Genomic DNA, 22,763 nt, shown 5'->3' with positions numbered 1-22,763 from the left:
TCAGATTAAACATGTTAATAATGAAAAATGTATTTTTTCTTCTTCTTCTTATGTGCTGGAGATTAGGAGTTAAAATCAATTTAAAAACAAAGAAACAAATTGTAGCTAAATGGATTTTAAATTGCAATTATTTTGAATGAGATTTAATAAAGCATCAAAATTGCTCCAATAAGTCGGTGCCAATGGCGTAGTGGAAATGTGCACCGACACATGCACTCCAGTGTTCGCGGCGACCCGGGTTCGATTCCTGCCTCGAGGTCCTATGCCGATCCTTCCCCTCTCTCTGCTCCCCACACTTTCCTGTCAATTCTCTCTACTGTCCTGTCCAAATAAAGGTGAAAACCTTTGCTCCAATAAGGGACTTATAATTAAGACAAATTATCAGCGAGATCAGTCTCTATTTATAATCTAACGTACATTTGCTGGTTCTAGTGTACATCAGTTTTTACTTTAGGTTAAGATTTTCACCCTACAACTGTTCAATTCCATCTTGATGGAGTTCCACTGTCTAGTGTTAAAAGTTAACAAGTTAAAAGAGTCTCTTGCTTAATTATTTTAAGGTTAGTTTATTTTATGTGTATCATTGTAATACACGATAAGGGCTTGTCACAGCAAAATGCATCTATGAGTATACTTTAGTATTGTTTTAGTTTGCATACAAATACTAGTGAGCCTCAAACAGTGTGTAATAGACAATATACAGTGGGTATAGAAAGTATACAGACCCCCTTAAATTTTTCGCTGTTTGTTATATTGCAGCCATTTGCTAAAATAAAGTAATTTTTCCCCAATGTACACACAGCACCCCATATTAACTGAAAAAACACAAAATTGTTGAAATTTTTGCTAATTAAGAAAAACTGATATCACTGCGTGTACATCAAGAAAAAGGATTTTTAGCAAATGGCTGCACTATAACAGAGTGAAAATTTTAAGGGGGTCTGAATACTTGCTGTACCCACTGTAAATATAAAAACGGTTCATTCTAAATTAACTGTCAAATTTTCTCTCTAAAAAAGGTCAGAATGCTTTTTGAAAAGTTTGTATAACCCATCAGGCACTCATTTGATTTGGATTTGCTATTTAATTATTAGTTCATAATATTAGATTTTATCTCATCTAATCTTAGATTTGGTTACTTTTATTTAGGTTAAATGTTTGCTACAACGTTGTACCAATGTTTAAGGGAATCCAAATTTTACCAACTTTACCAAACTTGCATTTACCCGAGGGTGTCCTTAACCATACAACTAAGGGATTTCTAACCTTTCTTTATACAAGAATAAACAAAGCGAGATGATTAACTGTTTGGGTGAATATCAAAGAATTAATAAACACGACTTGGACTAGTATTTCTCATTTTGGTGACACAAACTGACAGCTTTCTAAACTCTTGGACAAAATTGTTTCCATGTAAGAAAAAAAAAAAGCAAGGATCTTTTTTTTTATTAAAGTAGCAGATCATTTGAAAAAACTCACTATCAGAGTCTGGAAGATAATGCAGCAACTTTGTTCTCACAAAACAGTGAGACTTTTAAAGATCCTTGCATTAACTGGGCTATGTTCATTGCTAAAATTGACTATGAAGTCTATAGAGCCACTGAATTTAATAAAAAAATGCAACTGAGTAGAAAGCACTAATTTCTAAAACATTAATAAATCCTAACGTTTACAAACTTGTACAGGTAGTGTAGATCAAATTAATTCTTGTCTAAATGATGTCAGACCTTTTTCTATACATTGTCTAAATTGACAAGTTTAACTGGTTATAGCTAATAGTAATATTTGATTTGATTTGAGATACTTAAATCAACTACTCCTGCGACTGTGAAATGCTGTCTGGATTTAGGGTCTAATTTTAAAAATGGTTAAAATAAAAAGTTTGCAGGTTTATTTTCTCAGTGCATGTACAGGAGTCAACATGGATCAAAAAAGTTTTCAAAAATTGTCCCAAGACCAGATTGAGTGCTGTTCAATAGCTCAAAGACAACTTTGATTCTGAAGCACTTCAAATGTTGATTACTGTAATTCATCACGATGCTTGTAGATGGCAGCAAAAGAAAACATAATTAGCAAGTCAGCTACAGTCAGCATTGGCAACGTATTATATTTGGTTCCCAAATAACATGACAGATAAACTGTTTTAGAAAAATAAGAATAAAAGCATTTCATTCAAATAATCCAGTCTGTGCTTGAAAAAAAAACCCCATTAGTCCTTTGTTTACTGTGGGTCTCTGTCAGGGCACGATGCAAGTGGCTTTACGCAGAGTCAAGTATCCAGTCACCACATCTGTGGGTAACTGACGGATGTAGGAAAACTCTTCTGTTGACGCAAATCGCAGTTTAGTCTGAGGGTCGGTGTAGTTTGCCTGGGACACAAAGATACAAACATCAGGTGATATTCTAAAAATAACAGACAAATCTAGTCTATTGATTTAATCCCAGGGTCTGTTCAAAAATAAATTAAGTACATTAACGATGCACAAAAAATTTACAACAAACTTACCGGTAGACCTGAGATGTCAGAGTACTTTTTGGCAGGCTTCATAGAAGGAGGTGCATCTATGCTGCAGTCTGACACAGAAAAAGAAATGCAAAGGTTGTCAAAGTAAATCAAAACACACTGTATCCTGATAATCAACATACGTTTTTGCAAAACTATTCATTATTTTTCAGATGTGCTATTTTCCTGAAAAACTATCAAGCTTGCTGCTTAAAGGAGACCTATTATGCAAAAATCATATTATAAGTGGTTTAAACACAGTTGTGTCTAATGGTAAAAATTCATTCATTCTATTTTTTTTTAATCACACTTGAAAAAACGGTTTGCAGAAACACTTTGATTGACATTCTCCCTTTGTACATGTCATTAGAGCGGAAAGCCCCACCCATTAGTGACGATCACTCTCTCATTAGCATAGACAACCCTGAGTGAGAAGCAGCCGTCCACCATTGAGTTTTAAGATGCACAATTGAACATTGTAGTCTCCATAGACAACTTTGTTCTGAGACACTTCTTTTGACATTTCCAGTTTTTAACTGAGTATGATGACATTAGTTCTATTTTTGAATCTGCTGCTATGCTTAAGCATAAGTGTTCGTAGCTCCTCCCTCTTTTGAAAAGAATCTCATTTGAATTTAAAGCGACAGTCATTAAAATAGCACAATTTGGATCAAAGCCTAAAAGGGGCAATTATTCATAAACTATTTGTTTGGGATTTGGAGCTGAAACGTCACATACACACTTTAGGGACATAAGAGATTAATTTTACATCTTGCAAAAAGGGGCATTATAAATTCCCCTTAACATACTATAATGCATTATTTGAGTTATGATTTAGCAAGTCATGACTGTTTCTAGAGAATTCTTACATATTCTTCATTCAAAGCATGTTTGCTAGTACTATCATAAAGGATGTCAAGTTATAATATCTGAGGGAAAAATACTGATTGTTAAACAGTTTGAGATCAAAATAATGATATCTAAGGATGGCTATTTTTATTCATTATTACACAGATTCCAATAAATCCCTTCAGGGTTCTGCTGTGGCACTACAGCACATACACGCTCTAGAAAACGTGCTTTAATTCTCTTCATCTAAAACGTGTGGAATTACGTTTATATGCGTTTATGCTTCATTTTGTAATATATGTCAGCTTGTTTCTTTTGGTCACGTTCATGATCTATTCTTATTACACAATAACAAAAAAATATGATTCTAACTTGGGCTGTCGAGATCTGATCACATGATCAGAAATCAGGCCCGATCACGTGGTTTCAGACTCGATCGGAATCGGACATTACCTCCTGATAAGGACTCGAATAGACCAATGGATATTGGATAAAATGAAATGGCCAAGGATCCAGCCCGAAATATACAACTATCTCATTAAAACTCCAAGTGATTTTACAAGAGAGAAGTGACAGTAGTTGGCTAACAATGTGGGAAAATTCAGTCTGATTCATACATGCTTCATTACTTTTTAAAAGTACTCACAGTTAGGATCATTGATTTTCCAGGGTAGAGCTTTCTCGGCTGCTAAAATCTGTTTCAGGTTTTTCCATGTCCGGTTCTTCTTTCCTGCTGCTGCTCCACCAATACCTGAGTGCTAATACAAGAACTGAAGTCATGTATTGAACTCTGTGTGTTTTACACACATTAAATATTGAACAGACTTACCACAAAGTCAGGGTTTTTAAAAGGCAAACTCTTGGTAGCAGGCTCTACATCAACAGATCCCACTGGTTTCACTTCAGAAGTTCCTTCAGCTGGGGCAACCTGTGACAAATAGAAACACCACCAATGAGAAAAATACCACTCCCCACTGACAAATTGAGGGCCAGAATCTGTCCCATATGAGCTCATTTGTCCCATTTTAATTGGTATGTCATCATAAATAGTGACAATAACCCCTCGAAAAAGGCTTTAAGAACAAATTGGAATCCTGGTGTGACTTCAGTTAATTAGTTTTGGCCAATGCAAACAATTATTTTCCAACAGTCCAACATCTGTGCAAGAAAACATCTGACATAAGCAAAGTCATCTTTCGCTACTGTATTGATTTTAAATAAAGAGAATATTTGACAAGTAACTTTTATTCTAGAAATTATGGACCTTATTCTTGGAAGAAAATGTGAACAATAAAAAAGGCTAGAAAAATTGTGAAGCTCTAAATTATTATTATTATTATTATTATTCAGTTCTGTATTATTATGGCTAAATTATGACAAAGTAAATTTTAATGTGCTGGCCAGTTTTTTATTTGCTTAATAAATTACACTTGGCTACAGTTTTAATTTACAACTGATTTTTTTCTAATGGTATATGATGTAATACATTTTTTAACTTTTTAAAACTTTTTTTTTTTATATTTGTCATATTTCTTTATTCTAAATATTTATGAAATATTTTTGGTACATCAGAAAGTGTTTATGATGACCATCCAACAAACTAATTCAGCTAAAAATAGAGCTTTAAATGTCACCTAAATTCATTCACCTAAATACTTAAATCTCATATTGGGCCAGAGATTTACATCTCAAATAGAAAAAAAGGCGAGAAAATGCAAATATGTCTTTTTGAGAGAAAAAAAATAAATAAATAAAACGACCCCTTTCACCAGACTGGCTACGGGCCAGAACTAAAGCGGTGAGCACAGTAATTACTATGTGATTAGTCTAAATGTAGAACATTACAATAATATTAGCACTTGTCAAAGGGGTCTTTTCAAGGTGGTTTATGACAAATTAAACAATACTGTTTGCACATAAAAAATGGTCTGAATAATTACAAGACTGTTTTGAACAATTTTGATTGTTCGAGAAACTTTCTGCATTACAACACACAAATCTATCAATCTAAACAATAACACTGGCAGAAAACAACATTATATTTACAAAAATTATGACTGCAGAAAGTTTAAGCACAAAATTATCTTCTTGATAAGGGACAGTACAAAATATTCACAGACAAATTAAACCAATAAATACAAAAAATAAGCAATGTAACAATAATACTATTATTTAATGTGTTCCTTTGGGTTTTGGTTTATTTCAGATGCAAAGTCATAATTATATAATATTATAACACTTTATTTGATCTGTTTCCGATTTGCGGGGGTTTACTAGTTACCATTTCCCACACTGTGATATTTGCTTTATACTTTTAATTTAACTAGAAAATGTCACCAATTTTTTATTTCATAATTCTTTTCACCTTTTCATTAACTCAACTAAGAAATGCTAAATGACCTGAGCTTGAGCAGTTGAGAGTGCGGGTTGTGTTTTCTTCTTCTTGCTGTTGTTGTTGTTGATGATAATGATGTTATTGGCCAGCGGTGCTGTGTGTGTCGCGGGGCTCACGGACCGTTTCTTGCTCCGGGCCTGAGCAACTAATGCCGCAGTTGCCTGCGCTTTACTCGCCAAGAGCGTCGCTGGGTTTAAATCCCTTGCTTTTGATACTCCGGGTTCGGATGGGGCCGACATTTGTCTTCATTGACTTTTAACGAACATGTCCAAAATTCTGCAGGTACTTATCTGTGAGCGCGTTAGCCTGCTGCTAACCACAACATCCTGTTCACCCGGAAGAAATGAGGAGAACGTGCGAGACGTGCCTTTTTTTGAATTCCGCTGCGTCAATCCAATACATTAGTTCCGAACGTGTTCTGGATTGTATTAGTTATTGTTGAACAAAAAGAAAACAGTTTAACATTTTAAATTTTGAGTACAGTTGTTTTTATATTTCTTCTACTGTCTATAATTATTTTAAAATTTTGAAACAGCCTACACTTGTTCACAGCTAACTGACGACTTAAAAGAAGCTTAAAACAATAATCTGATGCCAACACTTCTGTATTAGATGTATAATTTAATTTGAAATAGGACAACACATTGCCTGTTCCCCATTTCAACAGGTTAGCTCTGAAGTTCACTTTGATTTATGCTCTATGACAGACTCATTATAGAATACAAGAGGATAATGGCATTTATATTTCAATCACATGTGTGGCTGGGGGAAATAAATGACTAATTAACTTTGTTCAAAACAGATGTCAGGTAATTATTTCTCCTCTCTCTGTAGATTTCGATACAACATTTACAGCAGAGCCATTGTCCTTCACTTCTACCTTCTTTCTGTCACATTAGGTTAAATCTTCCAAAAGGGCTGTTTCCATTTGAACCGTCATAAGTGTTACTTAACATTACAAAAAATATATTTCTTATTATTTATTATTTGACTTTATTGTACAGCAGTTTGCCAAAAAAAGCAGCACAAATATATACTAATATAATGATTACCTTCTTATGTCTATTTTACATCATGCCCACAGACTAGAGACTTCAAAAAGCCGACTGTTACCTTTCTTCATTTCATTCTCTCTGTTCTTGTCCTTTCTTTGAATGCCATTGCTTGTCATTTCACCTTTGCTGCCGTCTTAAATGTCAACTTCAGAGTTCACTTCGCTCTCTTTTATATGGACCTCTCTGCATGTTTTGAAGTGAAATATTGTTGGAGGCATAAAGGGAAAATGTGACAGACAAATCTCCCCATGCAGAGCTACACACAGAATGGAGCATAACACTGTCCTTGAGTTTTTGTCATCCATCATTCTATTCATAACCGAGTGTCTTTCTTTATTCCACCTGCATTCCTTAAAAAGTAATAGATAAAATAAACAAGCCTGCTGATGTTAAAACAAAGATGTTGTGATATTTTGTGAACATTAGTTTGCATTAGCTTAACTTTTCCAGTATTTATTTTGTTCATTTTTCTTCGGATTAGTTCTTTATTTATCAGGGGTCGCCACAGTGGAATGAACCACCAACTATTCCGGCATATGTTTTACGCAGCAGATGTCCTTCCAGGTGCAACCCAGTACCAGGAAACACCCATACACTCTGACACGCACATACTCATACACTATGGCAAATTTAGTGTATTCAATTCACCTATAGCATGTCTTTAGACTTTGGGGAAACAGGAGCACCTGGAGAAAACCCATGCAAACACGGGGAGAACATGCAAACTCCATAGAAACACCAACTGGCCCAGCCGGGACTCGAACTAGAAACCTTCATGCTGTGAGGTGCTAACCACTCGTATGCTGCATCAGAAATTGTATCTATACAATATAGTAGGTAAAAGAGTATGTTGTTAGCCAAGTAGAAGGCTATGTGTGAATTTATGCTGTTTAAAAAATCTGTAGACAAGAAGTACTTAGTATTTTCACAGAGATCCCGAAGGGCTCATCTGATAGACACTTGACTGTCCTATTAGGCCAAAGTAAAAAATGCCAGCTAGCTCTCTGCAACTCTCACATGGTCACCCACATGGGAAAGCTAGGTTGCTGCCGGAAGTGGTGGTAGAGCAACCAGCAGGGGGCGCCCAACCTGCGGTCTGTGTGGGTCCTAATGCCCAAGTATTGTGAGGGGGACACCATACGAGGTGACGTTAAACCGAGGTCCTGACTCTCTATGGTCGTTAAAAATCCCAGGATGTCCCTCGAAAAAAAGAGTAGGGGTTTAACGCCAGCATCCGGGCCAAATTTGCCCTCTGGCCTCTGTCCATCATGTCCACCTAACCAATCCCCATATCATAATTGGCTTCATCACTCTGTCTCCTCTCCACCAATCAGCTGGTGTGCGGTGTGCGGTCTGGTGCAATATGGCTGACATTGCATCATCCAGGTGGATGCTGCACACTGGTGGTGGATGAGGAGATTCTCCCCAATGTGTAAAGCGCTTTGAGTGCCCAGAAAAGCGCTATATAAGTGTAAGGAATTATTATTATTATTAAAGTAAATAATTTATCAATGAAAGTAAAGTGACAACACTGGTAGGTCATGTGATAAAAACAACATGGCGGAAATATATATCTGAATTACATTCATACCCACATTCATAGTAGTTCAAATTCAAATGTACATGTGATTTTGTGAACACTTTTACAGTAATTCACAGTCATTTTATATATTCTAAATAATATGAATGTGTGTGACATCTATTCAGTTCAAGTTTATTTGTTTAATCCATTTCACAATAATCATTGTTCCAAAGCAACTTTACAAAAGGTACACATTATTGCATCGCAATCATATTCAGAAAAAGTTAAGGTTAGTGACCATAACTGTATTAGTCACTAATAACTTGATAACTAATAGCTCGTTGACTAGAAACTAATAGCTTTTAACAGTTAAAGTTTATTCATTTTTCCTTTGGCTTAGTCCCTTATTTATCAGGGGTCACGACAGCAGAATGAGCCGCCAACTATTCCAGCATATGTTTTGCACAGCCAATGCCCTTCCATCTGCAACCCAGTACTGCAACACCCATACACTCACACATTCACACTCATACACTACAGACAAATTTGTTTACCCAATTCACCTATCCCACATGTCTTTGGACTGTGGGGGAAACTGGAGCACCCGGAGGAAACCCACATGAACACAGAGAGAACATGCAAACTCCACACAGAAATGCCAACTGACTCAACCGGGACTCGAACCAGCGACCTTCTTGCTGTGAAGCAACAGTGCTAACCACTGAGTCGCCGTTCTACTCTGACAGTTAAAGTCATTATATATAAACACAGTTAACCTGCAGTTTTATAGCATAAAGGTGATGTCCATGTGTTCATGTTTAATGATGTGTATTTTGACAAGAGAATTTGTCCCAGATAGCAAAGATTTCTGGCCCAGATTTGACATACAGCTGCACATACTGGCCCACAGCATGGGTTTGGCAGAGGTGGTACCTTCTTTTACCTACTTTCTTGGGCCAGATGTCAAATGTAGAATTTGGGCCAGATGTTAAAATTTAATGTGGGCCACATTAGCTTGGCCTATCTTGACCCACATTTAAAATCCATTAAAAATATTTTGTTGAGTAAAGAAATATTTTAATGCATAAAGTAATTTTCATCTTCCTGTTTGCATTTTCTAATGCCTTCATTTAAATTTAGGAAACAATTAAGATCTAATTATTTGAATTGTTAATCTATTGTTTCCTGTGTGTTACAAAGTTACTGAATTTAACATTCACATTTTATAAAACAAAATATTATTTTACTAAATATTATTAACCATATGTCAAAGTCAGTTTAGAATAAAAGCACACCCCATAGTGTGGCTAAAGTGCTTCATGAGTTTATTAGTTTCATTGCAGTTGTGATGCACCAAATCTGGCTTCCAAACAACGGCCAAACATGGGTTATTAACTTGGCTGAGACTTTGGCCAGATATGGTCTATGCTTGGTCCTTGTTAGGAAGCCAGACTTGGTCCAGTCATGTACCGTAATTCACTGTGGCATGTGGGCCAAGCAAAAGCTGATTGTATGGGCCAGAGCTGAGAAATTTTCTATGTGGGGTGTGTGACATCTGACATGTTTTTACTGTCATGTGACCAACAGTGTCACTTCTATTTCTATTTGTATAGACTCTATTTCCTCTCTGCTTTCTTACAGTGACTACAACTTGCACGGTCGATCCTGGTATCCTGTTGACATTGCTTGATAATTATCCCTATTATCGCACACACACTCCTCTTCCTTGAAGAAAACAACTGAGATGTTGCAGGCGGCCGCTGATAAGAAGCGACAGGGCTCCTCTTTCCTGTTATAGTGTTGGCTCTGCATCCTCTCTTTGCAGTTGACCTGAATACATCTGTTTGGTTCACCTCAATTTAGTCCTGCCTTAGTGTTTTGCCTGTTCTGTGGCTGAGTTACTGTTTTTATAAAAGGTTGAGAGAAGAATGGGGCAAAAGAACGCAGTGAACGGGGTTGACGTCTCATTTATATTTCATCAAGACGATGTTGCTACAAGTGGCTGGTGCATGCAATACATAAATAAACTATAGCTGGAGATTCTGTGTTGAGGTTCAATTGCAAACAGCCATGAATATTTTATGAATCAAACTTAAACTGCAATAAATGTAAGATTGTTTTTTTTTTACCGGATCATTGTTTAGAAAGTCAATCCATCACAATGAACTGAAAACTGGGAGACAGCTGTGTGCTTTTGTTGGTAATGGAAAAAAATGCAGAAACGTACAAATGAAAAAATGAGAGTAAAGATGCGGAATCAGCGGCCCTAAATTGAATGCTGTTTTGAATAATATGACAGCAGAGATGGCACTGTTATTTTTCACAATGATATATCATTGCATTTCTGCAACACAAGTCATGTGGGTACTCTTAAGGAATATGTAATCATTTTTCATTCTTACTGTTAAAAAATAAAGTTTTTTTGTCAGAATAATAGTTCTGTGAGAACTAACATCCATAGGGTCTTTTCAATCCACCAAAGTTTCAAAAAGTCTTTAAAAGTAAGAGATAATGATGGTTTTAAGATTTTTTCGGAACTCTGAATGGTTTTTCTATGGTATTATGGTATTACTTGTAAACCTTGTTGGAACCTTGAAGAAATTTACAATAACCCTTTCATGTATGGTGTCCAAATTTGTGAACACTTCATTCATTTTATTTTCAGCTATCCCTTTATTAATCCGAAGTCGCCACAGTGGAATGAACCGCTAACTTATCCAGCAAATGTTTTACACAGCAGATGGCCTTTCAGCCGCAACCCAGCACTGCGAAACACCCATAAACATACCATATTGCATTCACACCCACACACACACTACGGCCAATTTAGCTTATTCAGTTCACTTACAGCGCATGTCTTTGGACTGTACACTCTCAGAAATAAAGGTACGAGAGCTGTCACTGGGGTGGTACCTTTTCAAATGGTACACATTTGGACTTGAAGGGTCCATATTGGTACCTCAAAAGTGTATATTAGTACCTACAGATCTTAAGAGGAACACTTTTGTACTTTTTAGATACTAATATGTACCATTGAGTTATATATATAGACCTTTTAGGTACAAATTTGCACCTTTTGAAAAGGTACTAGCCCAGTGACAGCTCACATACTTTTATTTCTGAGAGTGTAGAGAAAACCGGAGCACCCAGAGGAAATCCACGTGAACATGGGGAGAACATGCAAACTCCACACAGAAGTGCCAACCGACCCAGCCGGGGCTCAAACCAGTGACCTTCTTGCTGTGAGGCGACCGCACTACCCACTGCACCACCGTGTTTGTGGACACTTAATTAACCTCAATTAAAAGTTCATTATCGCAGTCTTTTTCATGCTTGATGACATCATTAATACAAGATGGCTGACAGCTTTCACACACAAAAAGAATATTGTTTTTTGCATGCTGTAAAAAAATCAGTTTTGCCCAAAACTGTTTTACTGTATGACACATTTCAGATGTTGATTTACTATAACTGAGATGATTCAACATGAAGTAGGATAAGGATGAAATCATAATAAGTTGTTACAGTTTGCAGTGAATATTTGTCATGATTTTGCCATATTGCTATTAGGTTTTCTCATATTTGTTACAATTGTTGTTGTGCCTTAAATGAGTTTTATTGTTATTATATTGTAATATCATTGTCTTAATAATTAAGCTGATGAAAAACAAAGGTCGCTGGTTCAAGCCAGGACCAGTTGGTATTTCTTTGTGGAGTTTGCATGTTCTCCTTGTGTTGGCGTGGGTTTCCTGCGGGTGCTTCAGTGTCTCCCACAGTACAAAGACATGAGGTAGGTGAACTGAATAAGCTAAATTGGATGTAGTGTATCTGTATGGATGTTTCCCAGTGCTGGGATGCAGCTGGAAGGGCATTAGATGTGTAAAACATATGCTGTTTAAGTTGGCGACCCCTGATTAATAAAGGGACTAAGCTGAAAAGAAAATGAATAGATGAGTGAATGAATTCCATGTTTGTCCAAAATTCCATGTTGTCCAATCTTACTCCTTTGTTGCGTGGTGTCCACATACAAATGTAAATCATTTTAAATAAAACAGAGTTTTGTAAAAATGAAAATGGATTTCAGTTTTGCCATCATATTACAGTGCAATACAGATAGATAGATAGATAAATAGATAGATAGATAGATAGATAGATAGATAGATAGATAGATAGATAGATAGATAGATAGATAGATAGATAGATAGATAGATAGATAGATAGATAGATAGATAGATAGATAGATAGATAATCATAAAGATCATAATTCATGCATGAAAGATTTAATATTTTTCTGATTTTTTTAATTTGTCAAGAAGTTATATTCTGTAACAAAGCTATTTTTCATAACAAAAAAAGCATGGGGATTTTGGCAAAACCTGTTAATTCTCTGGAAGGTTTTTACAGCTGCCAAACACACAGGGTAAGGGTCACACTGTGACGCTGTTGTCATTTTGTATTTTCTCAAATCAGGAAGTGACGTGCATGTGTTTTCCAAAGTACAGAAATAAACCTACTACAGGATGTCAGAATCACAGTTTATGTCAAACAGAGCATTAAAAGATAAAAAGTGGTGGTATGAATATTCTTTTTTTATTATAGACTACAATTATATATATATATATATATATATATATATATATATATATATATATATATATATATATATATATATATATAATTTTAGCAACTAATACCACTCAAATACCACTTTGAAAAGTTTTTTTTTTACTTTCCTAACAATGAAACTTCTATTACTCTGTGAAATGAAACTGAAAAAGTCTGCTAGAAATGTTTATGGAAAATATGGTAATAACATGGTACTTTAATTTTTAATACCAAAAATAAAAACTCGTTTTATGTACTCTGAATTAAAAAAATAACAAAAATGATTTGATAAAAACAGTACATAACTTTATAGAGAATATGGGTAAAATAATGTTCAGACCAACTGATTACCAGAACACTGTAATATTCAGTGTAATATTTACCAGAACACAGTGTACAGGGGGAAAACAGCTGTATTACACATTTATTTTAACAAAATGTATACTGCATTACAGTTTAAAATGTTTAAAACCCACTTTTTATATAACATTAGTCAGTGTTTTATTCATGCGTTACTTAGCACACTCTTGTTCATACAAAACACAAAACAATATAGTCAACATCTTTTTGTCATTTTGTTGAGCCAGTGCAGTCCAAAACATAAAATCTTAATTAATCTTCAATATTTAATTTCTTCCCGCGGTTTTCATAAACAAAATCATTTCGCAAGCAGAAACCACTGTCTGACTATTACCAAAGACTATAGAATGCATAAGTACAATGCATTCAATATGCCTTAAAGGGACTTTGCTATTACCACACAAACTTACACACCGTACAAGTTACAAAACAGACAGCGTTATTATTTCAGGAGCTCATAAGATTATCTAACTAGTAGGATTGTGTAGTTTTGCCAGAATAAAAAGTATAGCCACAAGTGTTAGCAACAAATAAAACGACTTATGGCTGTCTCACTATCAGAACATTTTATTTATACTCCAGAACGTTTATAATCTATGTCGACTGACTAAAAATCAATAATAATATTTCGTCTATCCACCTATGGCTCTCATTTTGGAGGTGGACTGTAGCCGTCGGTGACAGTTCTCTTCCGGGTTGCCGGAGTGGGCGGGTCTCTTCAGCTGCTCCGTCTCCGTTAGACCGAGTAGCGGCGCTCAGTGCTTTCAGCCGGAGCGCAGCGCTCATCCCGCGGACGGACTGTCCTCGATCCTCGGCCAATTTACACCATAATTGCCAGCAAACAGGCCGCCCCGCGCACACTAAACTAACGGCTTATCTTCGCCCTCGGAGCGACACGAAGGATTTTGAGAAAAGCGCTAAATTTCGGGCCAGGTCTCGGCTCGATCATGTTTGGGATTAATTTTTGAGGTACTACGATCTGAAGATCACATTTTTTTCCAGCGCGTGGAGCCTCAGATCTGCACCGGGACGAAGCGGAGGGTTTCTGTTCTCGTCTCGTGCGCTGTCGAAACCAGAAAAGGTAAAATGATTTCATTTGTATGTCTAACATCAAACCCGCAGTCACGGGCTCCCGGGTCCGTCTCTTCTAATAGCCGACTGGTCTGTTCATGTGTCAGTGTTAAGCAGAAAGACAAGAGGTTAAACAGGAGCACCAGTGCTTCAATAAGGGAATGCGACTTTTTGTTTAGTGTCCATAAAACGTCTTGTTGGAAAATCGCTCTGGGACTCAAGAGTGAAGGCATTGTATGGCAAGCCGTTTGATAGATTTCTCTCTTTTAACTAGCTGGTATGCATGATAATAGTACTTATTTTGAAGCTTCCTAATTATTAATCCAATAAAGGAAAACACTTTGGCCGTTAGTTACTGCATTAGCTAACAGAGTCAACAAAGCATTTAATAGAATAGACACTAATCCAACTATCATTTGTAGTTGAACAGGTTCCGCCTACTGTATATAGTAACACATTAGTAACACATCAGACCTCAATCAACATTTTAGAAGTTTGTTTTTTTATTGTTAGTTAATGTATATAGTAATATACCTGTACATACACTTGTCAGTTTGTATATTTGCAGTCACTACTTACTTCTATTTTTAAAACATATTTATTATTTGGCCTGTCTGTGATTCTGTTGCACTGTAGAAGCTCTATCATGAAAACTAATTCCTCGTGTGTGAGAACATATCTATCAATAAAGCTCTTTCTGATAAACCAGTGCAGTTAGTGAATAAGGGAAGCTTATTGTAAATTGGTTACCAATATTTGTACATTTCATTATACTTCGTCTAATAATATTGCAGCAGTTACTGCTGTCTATTCTGTTCTAGTAGGATTGAAGAGTTTATAGCATGTTTCTAAACAAATTTTTATGGATGCTACTCAGGATGGTACTCGCTAATCTGGCTGATCTTATGAATCGATCAAAAGTGTTTGTTTACGAGTTTAGAAGCAGCATTTATTGCAAGTTACAATATTGCAAGTTCATTAAATCCTGGCTGAAAATATTAAAGAATTAAAAAAACTTTAATTATTTTTAACTTGAAAATTTAATACCACAATTTATTGTAATAAACATTTAAATAAAAGTGGTTTATAGGCCTATTTCCTTTTAGTAAGAAGTAATAGATTTATAGGTGCTTTTTAACTTCTTATGCATCCAATATGTTTCCAAACTTCATAGGGACATGATGAATTCTTCTTTCATTAATTCATTATTTCCAAATTGCTTTGTTAGTGATTTTTCTTACTAATTTTTAAATCTGTTTTATCTATTATTTTCTATAAAGCTGCTTCTGATCATTACATGTCCACACAAAATGGTTATAAGAGACATGTTTAAGAGATTATATGCAACATCTTTCATTTATTCTATTAGGTAAGGCACTGAAGTCTCATACTTAGAGTGAAAATGTGCTTTTTCCATTATAAAGCTTGAAGCATCAGAATCGGTACTCTGTATTCGCCGATTACCATGACAAGGAATTGGTGCTCAGTATCGGCTGCAAAAATCGTGATCGGAGCATCCCTACTAATTTTATTTTATGCTAATTTAAATATGGAATATATAGTTATTAGATTTAAATGATGTATTAGTAATTATTCTTTGTTGGAAATTATCTAATATAAATTAACAACGAACAGCTGTATGTTTGTTGAATACACGTAAATAAATGAACACCGTTATTGTTAATGCAATAATAATGTTAACTAATCTGCATTTTTGTTAAGTGTTATTAAAATCTTACCACTAGTTGATGATGTTACATTAATTCACATTATTGTTTAATAAAAAGGTACATGTATCTTTTCCATTGTTATTGGGAAAACTGAAACTAATCAATGGATAAAATAGACATTAATGACTAAAACTACTGACCATTTACTGTGAATATAAACAGTGGATACACAGTCAGTATATGATCCATAGATTCCCCAAGAATTCAGTAGCAATGTTTTGTCATAGTTTTGCTACCGTAAACGCTAGATTAGTTACAGTAATTGTTATTTTGGTACAGTGAGTACTAATCACCAATAAAATAAGTGGTGTTCTCTAACAAAAACACACTATTAGCGACTAATATCGTACGTTTTGGAAAACAAAAAAGTCTTGCAACATCTGGATTACATGAAACAGCTTGCCATAAGCAGGGGTGGATCTGGGGGCTGCCAATAAATATCTAGAAGTATAAATTATACCTTTAAACTATATATAACATTGTTTTCTGCCACATTTTTCATGGTGAGAGTTAAACAAATACAATTTTAATGTAATTAAATATTATTTCAAGAGTTTAAACTTAACTGATGAGTGATAATAAAGTGTGATTGGCATGCTGTCCTGAGAGAGAGCCCTGAGCTCAAGAGATCCTCGAGCCCGGGGCTCCCTCCCGTTGCAGGGCGAGAGGGGCGTTTGAGCTCAGGTAGATCTCAAAACTCCCCTGCTGTAGTAGATAATGAACAGATAGGGATTGCTCTTAAGATATAACTACTTACTAGCAGCATGTCTATGATGCCGATTTGGATTAGTCAATTAACTTAAGTTGTGTGTTTTTGGATGGTGGGAGGAAACCGGGGGGCCTAGGGGAAACCCATGTGAGCACGGGGAGAACATGTAAACTCCGCACAGAAATGTTGGAGGGCTTGGTAAGAATTACAACCAGTGATGTTCTTTCTGTGAGGCAACAGTGCTAACCACTGGGCCACCGTGCCCATCTAGGAAAGGAGGAGGAGTAGGGGTAGAAGGCGGGATTCTACAAAACGAAGATGGCTGTGATATGGAACTTGGGATATTTATAGTGATTTAGGAATCATCTGATTTGTGAATCGTGAATTGGCTAATGCATGACCAGCTGTGTTCAATCATAAGTACGTGATCCTCTCGAAATTAGTTTATGAAGTAACTTCACTTAGTATGCAATCAAATATAATATTATTATAGTGATGTACTGTAATAATAATAATAATAATACCAAATAAAATATCCATCATGGAGCAGTCCAACAGTCAAATTTTAAAAACAAAATATAGAAATATATAGAAAACTAATCACTTAAAACGTGGAGATTGCATTAATTTAAAATGTCGAAAAGAGGACTGAGTGGTATAAAAAAACAGCAATATAAATAACAGATAAATAAAAGTAGAAAGGGTGCATTTCAGGACTTAGACCCCATGGCTGGAATTGCTTAGGGCCCCAAAATCACTAAATCCACTTCTGGCCATAAGTACTTTATTGTTGAGATTGACTTGACCGTGCAGCAGACATTTGCTCTTTTCACATCTGCCTCACAGCATCAGAAGAGTCAAAAAAAGTGACGTTAAAAAGAAAGAAGGGATCATGACTGGTGACAAAACATGACTCCCAGATGCCTTGCTTGTGTATTCGTGAATTACATAATTGTACAACGCATAATGGCGCTCTCCTGGTACAAAAAAGAGCTGTTTCATGGTTCAGTTGCTCTCTGGAGTCCATTGATGACACGACAGGCGAAATTGAGCATGCTTTTGTCCAACACCCCAAGTTGTCATCATCACGTATTGTGTTGCATGTCGCTGAAGCGCTACTAAATAAGTTGTCAGTCATGCTTACAGCCAACGACGGCCCTCAAACTGCTGGCAGATCGGGCAGCGTCCACTCCTTTAAATTTGATTACATTTGGATCTCTGCGGTGGGGCCGTCTATATAGATCCTGCAGATGATTGATCATCAAGACAGACGGTGCACTTATGTCTCCGTAATCACTGGAAGGACCATTAAGAGATGAGAGCGTGGAGACGACGGGCCCCAGGAGTCAGAAATGAAGCTGTACAAGCCGAGGGTGCAGGAACTGATCTGTCATGTTTCTCACAAAGGGGAGAACGAGCTATTCATAATTTATCCACTGCTGCTTTCACTGGACGACTTCTCGGCTCTAAACAGTGCGTCGTCTATGTGGATTTTGGACAGACCCCGGCTACATGCGTTTTAGCTGGGAGGAATTGATAGTCCCAGTGTGTGAGGGGGTAAAGCGTTGCCTCGGGGCATCGTACGGTTGCTGTGCTTGGAGAGTATGTTAAAGCAGAATAGGTAGAGGGAAAATATTACACTGAGGTTGTAGTATCTTGTGACTGTGCAGGATTGTGTTGTTTACATCTGTTAATGCAAAGTTTATTATTCTGACATGTCCAAAAACTTCGGTATTGTGCAAGTAGTAGAAAATATTGAACAAGCAAAGGAACATGATGTGATTTTAAAACAGATGTACTGATTATAAACGGTGGAAAAAACAATCAAAACAACAAGCCGCTTAATTGGAAAAATATCTTTTATACTAATAACACTGACATTTGCTGTTAGAGGGAGAATTTCATGCGGTTGAAAACAAACAATAAATGGATAATAATGAAGAACCATCGTAATGGAAAAATTTCAATTATGATAGTAAGAGTGGTATATGCTAATAATAAGCAGAAAATTCATTCAGTTGAAGGAAACTGATAAATGGACACAATAAATGGACAAAAGACAGCATTTAAATGATGAGCAGTTTTTTTTCTATTGAAACTCTATTTGTAGATTCATTCATACATTAGTTTTCTTTTCGGCTTAGTTCCTTCATTAATCCAGCATACATTTTACGCAGCAGCTGCTCTTCCAGCCGCAACCCATCACTGGGAAACACCCACACACTCGCATTCACACGCACATACACTACTGACAATTTAGCATATTCAATTCACCTATAGCGCATGTGTTTGGACTGTTGGGAAAACCGGAGCACCTGGAGGAAACCCACGCCAACACGGGGAGAACATGCAAACTCCACAGAGAAATGCCAACTGATCCAGCCGGGGCTCGAACCAGCGACCTTCTTGCTGTGAGGTGACAGTACTAACCCAGTACTAAGCCACTGTACCGCCCTTATTTGTAGATTTAACCAGAGGTTAATGAAATGAAAGTTCAATCTGATTTTGTAAAGGGATGTTATAAATCTTACTGAACAGTTTCTCCATTTGCCTTGATTTTGTTATTTTTATTATTAACATATTAATTAGCTTATTAATTATTATTGTTTTACATTAAAAGACTTCTTCTCTAAGCTGGCCTTTTCAATTCATTTAAGGGGCTTAAAACTTGCCCCTCCTACAGGTTTTTTCATGACAAACGTTTTGTTTTGCTTGAAGAAACTGTGACAGAAATATAGGCCTACTGTTATTGTACCATAAAAAGAACAATTCCCTGAGTGGTAGTAGTTGTGGATGTGGTAATAGTAGAAGTAGTAGTAGTAATAATAATAATAATAATAATAACAACTAGAAAAGTAAAGTTCGTAGACAAACTTTATGGTGGCTTGAGAAACCCTAGTCTTAAAGTTTGAAGTAGTTTTAAAGTTTAAATAATTGCAGTAGTTTTTAAGAAGTTTGAGACAGCTGGTATAAATAGATAACCACATATAGGTTAGCATGTTTCTAGTATGGATTGGCATGTTTTTAGCTAGGCGATGGATATGGTGTGGTTGCTAAGGTGTTGCTAGCATGTTTATAGTATAAACTAACCTTTTGTTAGCATGAATTTAGTATGAATTAGCATGTTGCTAGTATGTTTATAGTATGAATTAGGATGCTTGTTAGTATGTTTTTAGTATGGATTGGTATATTGTTAGCATGAATTGGCATATTGTTATTATGTTTATAGTATGATTAGTATGTTGTTAGTTAGTTTGTTAGTATGGATTGGTATGTAGTTAGTATGTTTGTTAGTATGTTTCGGATTGGTGTATTGCTAGAATGAATTGGTATGTTGTTAGTATGTTCAATGTAAAGTCAATGGCAGTTTTTTTTACAATGGAAGTCTATGGGACAGTTGCTAAGGTGCCGTAAGTGGTTGCTAGGGTGTGGCTAGTAAGTTGAAAGGTCATCAGTGATTGGCAGATTGGTAGTCTGAGTGAAATGAGCCCAAACTTTAGTCTGTATGACAGTCTGGCGCAAAGTTATGAGGTCACAAATTTGGTCCAATATTGAGTCAATAGGACTTTTCAGAATTTTCCGGGTCAGTTTTCGGAAAACCGTAAGTCAGATCAGTTGGGAAAGATATAGCAACCCAAGTCAGACCAGTTTGGAGGTTTGCTGTTAGTTTGATTTATGCAGTTTGAATGGTTTAGGAGGAGATATATATAGAATTTAGTCCCAGAAGTAGAAGAAGAAGGAGAATATTAAGTTTGTGTCGTATTACAGTATGTTGGCTTTCTCAAGTCACCATAATAATAATAATAACAGTAGAAAAATTATTGAAACTTTTAAGGAATAATCACAATATTTCCTCTAATTTTTATATCAACAGAAATGAAAAATTTGTTAATAAATTTTTTGAAAAAAAATCTATTTTCTACGAATATAGCTGCATAAATGTATATATTAATAGAAAAATATACTCCACAAATATTAAATAGAAAAATGTTTATCTGTAACTTAAAAAAAAATAAAAAATTAAAAAAATTGTGGAAAAAAAACAAGCAGATTTTCTAGGACCCGAATAGACCCAAACTCCCAATAGACTCAATTCATTACACTCAGATTTTTGGATTCAATTTGTATATTTGCAGTTGCTACTTATAATAAAATATATTTATGATCTGTTTTTTGTCCTATCTCTGTAATTCCATTGCACTGTAGAAGCTCTGTCATGAAAACGAATTCCTCGTATGTGTGAACACAAAAGCTCTTTCTGATTCTGATAAAACAGATCTGCTACAGTTTCCTTTTTCCTTAAGAAGTTAACTTCAAAATCCTAACACCATCAATATCTAATTCTCTTTAGCAAAGATAAGGTCAGGCAGATGTAAAACTTGCTCACTGCTGAGAAATCTTGGAGAGGAGAACATTTATAGGAAATGAATCATATTCATCGGGACGGGGCTGTAGCGCAGCGGCTTGTTTCCCTCTCTTTGCAAGACTTCAGCAGAACTGCAGATGTGCACATCCTCAGTGCATACAATTGAGGTGCATGTTACACATTTGTCTGACACTCGTCTTTAACTCAGTTCATGACGTGTAAGTTGCTGGTGTGCGTTCGTCAACGTTTGTGTTGTGTGTGGGGAAGGAGGGGTGTTTAGTGTGTTCCTCCAAGAGGCTTTGGAACAATAGTCCCATTCTGTGAGTCTCTCTAGCTGCTGCCCGGGCCTGGCCGAGCGCTTGCCAGAACAGACAGACAGATGGAAGGGATCGTGTTCCTGCCGGCACCTGGCATCACAGAGCACAGGAATGCCATTGTTTCTCAGTAACCCAGCGGCCGACTCACTTTCCTGGACATGCCGAGTCGAGGCGAGGGTGGAACTGAATTATAAGGCCCATGACGCAATGAGAAACAGTTAAAGTGCTGTTGACCGTCAATGGTAATGTCTGACATGAGGGCATGGGAGAGTGAAAGCGTGTGATTGAAAGCCTAGGATAGTTGTCCGGGGTCATCGGTAATGGATTAGATTAAGACCCTCCGTTAGCACTTGTGAAGCACTCTGATATTGACATTTGGGTTAATGGGGATCTCCAGAGGGCCGGTTGATGGCGGCTGCTAGACGAGGCTGGACTTTAAGGCCATATTTGAATATATTCGCCTTAAATAGAAATTATTGCAAACAAATGATCTTTCATAACCTTTCCTGTTCTTCTTCCCAGATAGGCAGAACTGCTTGCTCGTACCTTATATTATTCTGTTTTTACTTCATAGACAGTCTAGGTTATTAGAAATATTAGAAATTACAGTTGCAAATGGTTTATTTTACTCTTTAGGATCATTCTATTTCACATTCTGTCACAACTGAAGTAACATGTTTGTTTCTCTGAACAGCACTGGTGTTCACAAGGCAGTGTACTCTCAGTGCTGGGTTGTAGCTGGAAGGGCATCCGCCACATAAAAAAACATATGTAAGAGTAATTGGAGGTTCAATGCTCTGTGGCAAGCCCTTATAAATCAAGGACTAAGCTGAAGGAAAGTAAGTGTATATTTTAAAGACCTAAGAATCGAAATGTATAATTTATGGTTCTAATAACCCCACCCCCAAATTCATGCCATTGGTTGAGCCAGTGTTGCTTTGTTGGACAGGACAAAATTACTCAGAGCGATGTTAAGCAGCACAATAGGACAATATTTAAGTATTTTTTGATGAAATCAACACACAAATAGTTTACTAGAGCAGAAAGAATTTAAGCAAATAATCAAAAACTTGTTCTAGTGATATTTTCTGTTTCTATATTCTTAATATTCTGACTTGTATTATTATGTTCTATTTATAAAAAATGTAATAAGTTGTAATGATTGATTGATTGATTGATTGATTAACTTTTCTTAAATGTATAAAATAATTTTAATAAAATATTTTATATTATAATATGTTGTATAATATAATATATTCTATCATAGACGCCACTTTATTA

General features: G+C 36.0%; 2 protein-coding genes across 2 annotated transcripts in view; one reads left to right on the top strand and one right to left on the bottom strand.

Moving 5' to 3' along the window:
* Positions 1–1,868: 1,868 nt before the first annotated feature.
* On the bottom strand, positions 1,869–6,073 carry ino80c (INO80 complex subunit C). Its single transcript, XM_056475293.1, has 5 exons — positions 5,753–6,073; positions 4,182–4,280; positions 3,999–4,110; positions 2,507–2,574; positions 1,869–2,369 (listed from the first exon to the last, which is right to left on the bottom strand). Exons 1-5 carry the CDS (start codon positions 5,984–5,986, stop codon positions 2,238–2,240), a joined length of 645 nt encoding a protein of 214 aa, XP_056331268.1. The 5' UTR covers positions 5,987–6,073; the 3' UTR covers positions 1,869–2,237.
* Positions 6,074–14,028: 7,955 nt separating this feature from the next.
* galnt1 (UDP-N-acetyl-alpha-D-galactosamine:polypeptide N-acetylgalactosaminyltransferase 1) overlaps positions 14,029–22,763 on the top strand; it is a 216,068-nt gene continuing 207,333 nt past the window's right edge. Inside the window, exon 1 of the mRNA XM_056474779.1 lies at positions 14,029–14,370. The gene's annotated coding sequence lies outside the window, so the exon portion shown is untranslated. The remainder of the gene's footprint in view (positions 14,371–22,763) is intronic.

The sequence above is a fragment of the Danio aesculapii genome, chromosome 16 (genome assembly GCF_903798145.1).
Source record: "Danio aesculapii chromosome 16, fDanAes4.1, whole genome shotgun sequence".
Taxonomy (NCBI): domain Eukaryota; kingdom Metazoa; phylum Chordata; class Actinopteri; order Cypriniformes; family Danionidae; genus Danio; species Danio aesculapii.
This window is presented reverse-complemented; position numbering and strand designations above follow the sequence as displayed.